This window comes from Tachysurus vachellii, chromosome 19 (genome assembly GCF_030014155.1).
Source record: "Tachysurus vachellii isolate PV-2020 chromosome 19, HZAU_Pvac_v1, whole genome shotgun sequence".
Classification (NCBI taxonomy): Eukaryota; Metazoa; Chordata; class Actinopteri; order Siluriformes; family Bagridae; genus Tachysurus; species Tachysurus vachellii.
Genome location: NC_083478.1, coordinates 21,242,967 through 21,252,966, shown reverse-complemented (window position 1 = coordinate 21,252,966; position 10,000 = coordinate 21,242,967). Strand labels below are relative to the sequence as shown.

At 42.8% G+C, this 10,000-nt stretch overlaps 2 protein-coding genes across 7 annotated transcripts in view; one reads left to right on the top strand and one right to left on the bottom strand.

Annotated features, from left to right (window-relative positions):
• mcoln3b (mucolipin TRP cation channel 3b) overlaps window positions 1–3,943 on the bottom strand; it is an 11,065-nt gene extending 7,122 nt beyond the window's left edge. For all 4 annotated transcript variants that reach the window (XM_060893755.1, XM_060893752.1, XM_060893753.1 and 1 more), the window contains exons 1-4: window positions 3,760–3,943; window positions 2,399–2,625; window positions 2,094–2,261; window positions 60–213 (exon numbers count right to left, since the gene is read on the bottom strand). In XM_060893755.1, coding sequence (XP_060749738.1) covers window positions 60–213; window positions 2,094–2,261; window positions 2,399–2,623 — 547 coding nt within the window. In that variant the 5' untranslated portion in view covers window positions 2,624–2,625; window positions 3,760–3,943. The remainder of the gene's footprint in view (window positions 1–59; window positions 214–2,093; window positions 2,262–2,398; window positions 2,626–3,759) is intronic.
• Window positions 3,944–3,966: 23 nt separating this feature from the next.
• Window positions 3,967–10,000, top strand: part of dnai3 (dynein axonemal intermediate chain 3) — a 16,746-nt gene continuing 10,712 nt past the window's right edge. For 2 of the 3 annotated variants that reach the window (XM_060893751.1, XM_060893749.1), the window contains exons 1-7: window positions 3,968–4,127; window positions 4,522–4,575; window positions 4,939–5,007; window positions 7,954–8,138; window positions 8,311–8,415; window positions 8,952–9,086; window positions 9,174–9,364. In XM_060893751.1, the coding sequence (XP_060749734.1) occupies window positions 4,527–4,575; window positions 4,939–5,007; window positions 7,954–8,138; window positions 8,311–8,415; window positions 8,952–9,086; window positions 9,174–9,364 (734 nt within the window). In that variant the 5' untranslated portion in view covers window positions 3,968–4,127; window positions 4,522–4,526. Of the gene's footprint in view, window positions 4,128–4,521; window positions 4,576–4,938; window positions 5,008–7,953; window positions 8,139–8,310; window positions 8,416–8,951; window positions 9,087–9,173; window positions 9,365–10,000 lie in introns of all 3 variants that reach the window. The other variant, XM_060893750.1, reaches the window with a different exon arrangement.

Genomic DNA, 10,000 nt, shown 5'->3' with positions numbered 1-10,000 from the left:
CTAAGAGCTCAACGTAGCTAACAGCCCAGAGGAGATACCAGATTAGCCGTTAGCGTTACCTTCCTCCACCTTGGCGTCGATCTCGAAGGTCTCGTTGCCGGGGGAGATGCTGCCGTTGTGGTAGAACTGCTGGCAGATGAGTAGAGGAGTGTAGAGACGGCCGTCCTTCTCGTACGCGTGGTTCCCCACCGTGATGTTCTGTAAACGCAGGAACTGGTACAAGAACATGAGCTCAAGATGAACAAGAAATTTAAATAAAGATTTTAGCAACAAAGTAAAATCAGTGTGTAACAAAATGTAAACATTTAACAATCTTCAGATTAAATCTCAACAATGAACAAAATTTCAACCTAACACAGTTTGAACACTGAACACGTCACAGAAAAAACACGTCACAGAAAAAACACGTCACAGAAAAAACACAACAATCTGTTTCATTGTGGATTAAAAACCGGCTGAACTGCAACATTTTAGCCAAAGTGACAACTAATAAATCAAACTGATACGATCTCAGCGCTCCGCTGCACCCCACTGAGCTCCGGGTACGAGACACAGCACACGCCTGGCCGAGGTCACGCCACACAACACACACCGTCACCCTCAGGTACACACTGTTCCCTTTAAAACACACACACACTCACTTCTGTCCTACATTTCCTCAAAAACACTACAGCACTGAACACACACACACACACACCACACGCACCATCACAACACACATCAACACAACACAAGCACCATCACAACACACACACCATCACAACACACATCAACACACGCACATCACAACACACATCAACACAAGCACCATCACAACACACGCACATCAACACAACACACATCAACACAACACACATCAACACAACACACATCAACACAACACACATCAACACACAACGCACATCAACACACAACACACCAACACATTACAACACACACCAACACAACATCACAACACACATCAACACAACAACACACACACCAACACACCACACACCAACACAACACACGCACCATCACAACACACGCACCATCACAACACACGCACCATCACAACACACATCAACACACGCACATCACAACACACGCACCATCACAACACACGCACCATCACAACACACATCAACACACGCACATCACAACACAACACACATCAACACATTACAACACACACCAACACAACACACACCACCACAACACACATCAACACAACATCACAACACACATCAACACACCATCACAACACACACCATCACAACACACACCATCACAACACACACCATCACACCATCACAACACACGCACCCTCACAACACACGCACCCTCACAACACACGCACCATCACAACACACGCACCATCACAACACACATCACAACACACGCACATCACAACACAACTCAACACATTACAACACATCAACACACATCAACACACACACATCACAACACAACACACATCAACACATTACAACACACACCAACACAACACACATCAACACAACATCACAACACACATCAACACAACATCACAACACACATCAACACACCATCACAACACACATCAACACACCATCACAACACACACCATCACACGCACCATCACAACACACGCACCATCACAACACACGCACCATCACAACACACGCACCATCACAACACACGCACCCTCACAACACACGCACCCTCACAACACACGCACCCTCACAACACACGCACCCTCACAACACACGCACCCACCTACAAACCTCACTGTTGCCCTATATTAAATAAACACTCAAATTAAATAAATAAATTATGTAATAAACACCTATTGATTTTTTTTAGTTAACGACCCGAGCTGTAAAACTCTCTACAGTCTGTAAAGGCGTGTCGGATTTTAGCACCTGAAGGAGACTAAAGCCAGCGTGCATGTGGAGTCGTTCATGTTGTTTACAGAAACAGACTCGTTGTTCTTCATTAGCAGAAGTCACCCTGAACCCCGAGGTGGTGGAGGAACAGAGACACCAACATGTTGACGAGCAAACTGATGGTGTAGCTCTGGGTTTGATTAAAACTGAGACTCTGAGCAGGAAGTAAGTGAAGGTGATAAAGACCTGCTGCACGATGTAGGACAGGTGTGTGTAGACCTCGTGCTGTGTGTACACGGCGTAGGCTTTAGCGTTATGATCGGCGTAGTCCTTCAGGAACATGTGCTTAAAGGTCATCAGGTTCTCCTCCTTAAACGTCACCACCATCTGATTACTCAGGCCAAAAGACACTAACTGAGAAGACAGCACCATCACACACACACACACACACACACGACCTGCTAAATGAGAAAGTTCTCCGCTCTCTAATCTGAACATAAAGGTTAACGATGTAAACTTCCAACTCGCTAATGAAAGTTTCTCCTGCAGACCTGGATGGTGATGACGGCAATCTTGATGATCTGCAGCATCAGTTTCCATGGTTTCCTGCCGCGAGCTCTGTACTTCTCACACGGGTTCATGAAGAAGTATTTGAGTTTCCTCCTGAAGCTCTCCACCTCCTGACGCTCCTGATGGGCCAGAGACTCCGCCCACATCACGCTGCCATTACTGTTAAAATCGTTAAAGGCCAAGTAGGAAGCATCCGAGTCGTCCATGTCTGGAAACGGGGACACATATACACACACACACACACACACACACACACACTTGAATTTTAAGACAAAATGATCATTGTGATTTTTTTTAGTAAAACAAATCATCATTAAATTCTTATTAAATGTAGAATTAAAGATAAAAAGATAAACATTGCTGAATAAATATTAGAGATTAAAGTTAGACAGTTTAATATCTTAATCTGAGAACGTCACAGTCTCGATTCTCCTCCACTAATAAACTGTGGACTTCTCTGGAGGTCACCGATGTAGGCTGATGACTGAAGAGTAATAAATAAAGTCCAGTGAGACTGTAATAATAAACACAGTGACGCTGAAGCAGACGTCGTGCGAGAAGTGTGAGAGAGTTAATGATGTCGTGAGAGATCGGTGTTATACTTCTGTCATATGATCTACACCTTCAAAAGGTTCTGTCACCTGATCTGCAGGTTTTACACACACACACACACACACACACACACACACCACCCGATTATAACCAAGAGCTCATGCACACTTTACCTGCAGCATTAAAAAAAATGCTCCTCTCTTGTTCATGTTCTTCTGTATCTGCTGTTTCACACCATTTATTCTTCTGCTCGTTCTTTTTGTATTATTTTCACGCTCACTCAGAGGACGTGTGAGTGTGGGGTTAAACTCACGTGATATTCTGGACTAGTTCTTGTATATTTATTTATTTATTTATTTCCTCAGCACTCTTGCTTGTATACACTAATCTTATGGATTGCTGAATTATTGTGTGAATTTCCTTCACGGTTTGATATACTGATATGTGTGTGTGTGTGTGTGTGTGTGTGTGTGTGTATAAATTTCCATGTTAAAATGAATCTGTTAACCATTAAGGTGTAAAAGCAGGAGTTACTGATGAAGCATGGAGTAAGAGGAGTCAGGTGAGAAAGAAGAGCAGATCTGGAGCTGAGCCCTGACCTCAACAGGGTTGAATAACTAATCACATTTCCAAGTCAGTAACTCAGTCCTGCTCCTCCATCCCAGGAGGACAAACCAGAGATCTCCCAGGAGACATTTATTTCCAGATGGTGTTGGTGCAGGAGTCCTGAAGTTCTCCATGTGAGCTCAGGCTTGAGCAGGAGAGCTGACGGTGTGGAGATGAGACTCACCTGGAGATCATGTACAGCTGAGCAGATCAGAGAAGTTCCTCAGAGATCAACCTCATCCACAAGGTGATTAAAGAGAGAAACAGTCAGAAAGCTCTACAGTCATCACATCTCATCTGTCCGACTCAATTCCGCTGAATAAAAAAGTCCTAATAAAAGTGAACGCCGTAACAAACCTCTCGACTTCACCAGCTGACACTGAAACGTTAATGAAATCTCCCGGGGGCGGGGTTAGGAGCTTGTCAATCAGAGAGATAACCCCGCCCCCTCGACGCCGCCGCTGCTGTAACCATAGCAACCGTGTTGTTGACGGAAACCCGGGTCACGCTAGCGATTTTTTGTTGTCTAGGATTTAAACTCACGTTTAAGAGGTAAAAACACTCTTATCTTCTTACACAGTGTTAGTAAATGTTTGTTTGTTAACATGAGCGCTTTATATTTAGATTGTTGTGTCAGGATCGTCGGTTTTGACATGTTTATCTGTTTAACTAGTTATTTTTAAACTGGTTTAAAAGCATCTTATTTAAACATGTGGGTTGTGTGTCGACATCTCAGTGTTTCAGAAGAAGTGACGGCATCGTTTTTATCTCCGTGCTGCTTTAGTTTGTGTGTGTAAATGAGTGTAATGCGCTGTTTCACCACTAGATGTCGTATCCGCCTTATGCAGCTCTGTCTGGAGCCTTCAGCTCTGCTTTAACATCATAACCTACATCACAAACTGCTGTTCTAATGTCTGCATAAACATGTCCATCTGTCCTGATTTAGTAGATATGAGTGCAAAGAAACCCAAAGGCAGTGCGGGCAAAGGGAAAAAGAAAGGTAAGAGTGTGTGGAGTGTGTCTAAGGGTGTGTAGTGTGTGTAGTGTATGTGTGTGTAGGGTGTCTAAAGGTGTGTAAGGGTGTGTAGGGTGTATAAGGGTGTGTGGTGTGTGTAGGGTGTCTAAGGGTGTGTAAGGGTGTGTAGTGTGTGTAGTGTGTGTAGTGTGTGTAGTGTGTGTAGGGTGTCTAAAGGTGTGTAAGGGTGTGTAGGGTGTGTAAGGGTGTGTAGTGTGTGTAGGGTGTCTAAGGGTGTGTAAGGGTGTGGAGTGTGTGTAGTGTGTGTAGATAGTTCTATACTCTAACCCTTGTCTATACACACTGTTATACAACATCTCAGACTCGGTCTGTATTTTATTTTCTCAGCTGTAAAGAAGAAAACTGACCCATCATCAGACAAAAGGAAAGACAGCGCTGCACCTGATACAGAGCCAGGTATCTCTATGTGTTCTAAAAAAAAATCAATCTCTCTCTCTCTGTTTCTCTCTGTCTGTCTCTCTCTGTCTCTCTCTCTCTCTCTCTCTCTCTCTCTCTCTCTCTTTATATAAATATATATATATATATATATATATATATATATATATATATATATATATATATATGGTATCATTGATGTTCAGATGAGGTTTTGGGTCATATTTATGCATATATATGTGTGTGTGTGTGTATACTATACATATATATGTATAGTATACACACACACAGTAAACATTTGTGAACTCTTTAGCAATTTCTAGTGAACACAATCAAACAGATCAGACCACAGATCAATTTTTTATTCAGGAAAATGTACCAATATTATATATCTGTGAGAGGCAAAAGTTTGTGAACCTTTAGGATTAGTATTTAATTTCAAGGTCAAATTCGAGTCAATGAGACGACAATCAGGTCTCCATGAGGGTCCTGTTTTATTTAAAGAACAGAGATATTTTACAGTCTGATGTTCATGATGTGAGTTTATGGAAGGGGATCGTTGTAAAAAACAAATGGAGATTTCTGAGGACTTCAGAAAAAGAGTTATTGTTGTTCATCAGGATGGAGAAGGTTACGACATCATCTCTGAAGAGTTTGGTCTCCAAAAATCTATAATCAGACAGATTCTGTAGAAATGGAGGAAGTTTAAGACCGCTGGTACGTCCCCAGAAGTGTTTAACCAACAAAGATCACTGCAAAAGTGAGACATGTAACAGTCTGTTGGGTCAGAAAGGAATAATGTTTTAGAATGACCAAGTTAATGTCCTGACTTTAGTCCAACAGGAATGTTGTAGGACCTGAAGCAGTCAGATCATGTGAGGACACCCAGTAAAACACACACACATACACACATATACACACACACACACACACACACACACACACACACACAGACACACACACATATACACACACACATATACACACACACATATATATACACACACATGTACACACACATACATATACACACATACATACACATATACACACACATATATACACACACATACACATATACACACACATATACACACACACATATATATACACACACATGTACACACACACATACATATACACACATACATACACATATACACACACATGTACACACACACATACATATACACACATACATACACATATACACACATATATACACACACATACACACACACACACATATACACACACATATATACACACACATATATACACACACATACATACACACACACATACACACACACATACAGACACACTTACACACACACACATATAGACTTGAAGCAGTCAGATCATGTGAGGACACCCAGTAAAACCCCAGTGTTGAAGCTCTTCTGTACTGAGGAACAGAATAATGTTCTTCTACACTGTTATACAGAACTGATCAAAAGTTACTGGACACTTAACTTACAGTTATTACTGCACAAGGAGTCACAACAGATACTGAAATAAAGGTTCACAAACTTCTGCCAGTCACAGATCTGTAACGTTGGATCATTTTTCTCAATAATTAAATGAAGTATAATATTTTTGCCTCATTTGTTCGGTTCCGTTCACTTTGATTACTTTTAGTAATCACTTGTGTACTTTTAGTACACATACTGTGTATGTGTGTGTGTGTTCTAGTGGATAGGATAGTGTGCACACACACCTCTGTGTTTCAGTCCTCTGGTGATGTCACAGAATGACTTTTATATCAGAAGCAGGATGTTTGCACATAAGACAACATCACAGACAATAATAATAAGATGAGAATAAAAAAAATACACATACAGTATGTAAATACAAATAGACAACAAAATTAATAAATAAATTGAACGATAAATAAATTGTATGTACAGTTGTGCTATAGATGATGGAATGGAATGGAATGGAATGGAATAAAATAGAATGGAATAGAATAGAATGAGATGCAGGATCTACTAGGATGGAGATGGTAACAAATATTGTTATTGCGTAATAGGGAACATTTAACTGTTCATCAGGTAGAGAAACTGTTCTTGTGTTCTTGGTTGTGCTGCTATTTGGGGAGCACACCTATGTTCTGTGACCGAGTCTGTTCTGTGCACATCAGAAGACTACAGATGTCTGATTTTGTAGCTGAGCCAAAAACAGACAGTTACCGATGTGCACAGAACAGACTCGATGACGGCTGAGTAGAACCGTTTCAGCAGCTCCTGTGGCAGGTTAAACCTCCTCAACTTGTTAAGGAACTGGAGAGTTCATTAGAGATGAAGTCGTTGGTGTACAGAGAGAAGAGCAGTGGGGAGAGAACACACCCCTGAGGGACGCCAGTGTCGGTGGAGCAGCTGTTTCACACAGCTGTTTCGAATCTACAATAAAAGTCATTCAGATCTTCAGCAAGTTGTTGATTCACCACAGTGCTGACGGATGGTGTCTTGTAGTCGGTGATTGCTTTCAAACCTTTCCAGACTGAAGCTGAGTCGTTAGAGGTGAACTGAACCTCCAACCTTTTAGCGTAGCTCTTCTTAGCCCGCACTAATCTCCTTATTCAGTGTGTTCCTGGCCTGATTGTACAAGACCCTGTCTCCATTTCTGTAGGCATCCTCTTTGGCCTGATGAAGGTGTCTATGTTTTGTGTAAATCATGGCTTATCGTTGTTGAATGTTAGATGGCTTCTGGTAGGGATGCAAACGTCCTCACAGAAACTGATATATAAAGTTACAGCCTCAGTAAACTCGTCCAGATCATTGGCATCAGTTCAGATCGTATTCATCAGTTCATCCCTGGTAAAAACTAATAAAAACACTAAAACAACTGGAGAGTGAAGCACTAATGGAGCACTAATGGAGGTAGCAGTAACACTACTTTATTAACACATGCTTTGTTTTGAACTCTTTGTTTTGTGAGATGTTTGTGGTTTTGCTCCATCCTCAGAACACCCTGACTTCATCTTCCCTTTGGTCCTAACCTCGGCCACGCAGGAGCTGTTCAGCTGCCGAGGCGACGAGGACATGACACGTGAGAACCCCTACAAGCTGCTGAGGAAAGAGGACATCATCCAGGACATGAGAAACCGAGCGGCCGTGTCTGACTTCAGCCCCATCAAACAGACCGTTCTGGTGAAAGACTTCACTCCTCCTTCACCTTTACTTTACTTCTCTTTCACTTCTCCTTCTTTTATACTTCACTTATCAGTTTTCTTTCTCTGGATGTTTATAAAACCGGTTATACTATCATACATCCTTATATATGGTCCTGTGTGTGTGTGTGTGTGTGTGTGTGTGTGTGTAGGATTATCCAGAAGACGAGATGCTGCTGGTGTTTGATCGAGACTTCACCTATGGCCAGCGTTTCTACCTGGTGCTCACAGTGGAGGCTAAACAGAACCTGCTGATGGTGAGGAGTTGGTTCCAAGAAAAAGCAGAGAAACATGGAATAAAAAAGTGTTCATTTTAATGTGTGTGTGTGTGTCTGTATGTGTGTGTGTGTGTGTCTGTGTGTGTGTGTGTCTGTGTGTGCGTGTGTGTGCGTGCGTGTGGTGTGTCTGTGTGTGTGTCTGTGTCTGTGTCTGTGTGTGTGTCTGTGTGTGTGTCTGTGTCTGTGTGTGTGTGTCTGTGTGTGTGTGTCTGTGTGTGTGTGTCTGTGTCTGTGTGTCTGTGTGTGTGTGTGTCTGTGTGTGTCTGTGTGTGTGTGCATGTGTCTGTGTGTGTGTGTGTGTATGTGTCTGTGTGTGTGTGTGTGTCTGTGTGTGCGTGTTTGTGCGTGCGTGTGTCTGTGTGTGTCTGTGTGTGTGTCTGTGTCTGTGTGTGTGTCTGTGTGTGTGTGTCTGTGTCTGTGTGTGTGTCTGTGTCTGTGTGTCTGTGTGTCTGTGTGTGTCTGTGTGCGTGTGTGCATGTGTGTGTGTGTGTGTGTGTGTGTGTGTGTGTGTTCAGCCCCCAGCAGTGACAGAGAAAGAGGAGGATGAAAGTGAAGAGGAGGGGCAGAAGACTCCTGAACCCCGGGGCTGGGTTTCACTGGGCAGCGAGAGAGAGATCGAGGAAGAGTCAGTTACAGACACCAGAGACAGAGTATGTGATGTACACACACACACACACACACACACACACACACAAACACGTACACACACACTAACACACACTCTTTCCTCTGTTCAGATTCAGTATAAGGTATCGAGGCTGAGGCGGATGTTTGGGGCTCCGCTGCACTTTTCTGACCTCAACGCCATGGAGACGTACACCGAATGTGCTTCATACCAGGACAAGAGCTTCAGCATCAGGAAACTGGAGCAGACCTGTGGGGTTCAAGCTGTGAATAACACCAACGATTCGTCATCTCAGACCACATGGTACATCTACACATGGAGTAGAGCACCTTCAGTGGCTTAGAACACTCAAGTGACCTTATAACACCTTTAATACCCTTAAAACACACCTTATAGCACCATAAATCCATTTAAAACACTTTATAGTATCAATAATGCCTTTAAACACAATTTATAGCACCATAAATTCCTTTAAAACGTGTTATAACACCATCAGCGTCATTCAGAACACCTTTAAAGGCCTTTTATGAACACCTACAGGACCTTTAATGTCTTCACACAATAGAGTCTTTAACCCTTTAGGTTGTAATACACACAAGTTCTTTAAAAACCTTAAAGTCGTTTAAAACAACTGATTAAACTTCACCTCTTTATAAGGGAAGTCGTGGCCTAATGGTTAGAGTTTGACTCCTAACCCTAAGGTTGTGGGTTCGAGTCTCGGGCCGGCCACGACTGAGGTGCCCTTGAGCAAGGCACCGAACCCCCCCAACTGCTCCCCGGGCGCCGCAGCATAAATGGCTGCCCACTGCTCCGGGTGTGTGTTCACAGTGTGTGTGTGTTCACTGCTGTGTGTGTGTGTGTTCACGGTGTGTGTGTTCACTGCTGTGTGTGTGTGTGTTCACTGCTGTGTGTGTGTGTGTGTGTGTGTGTGTGTGTGTG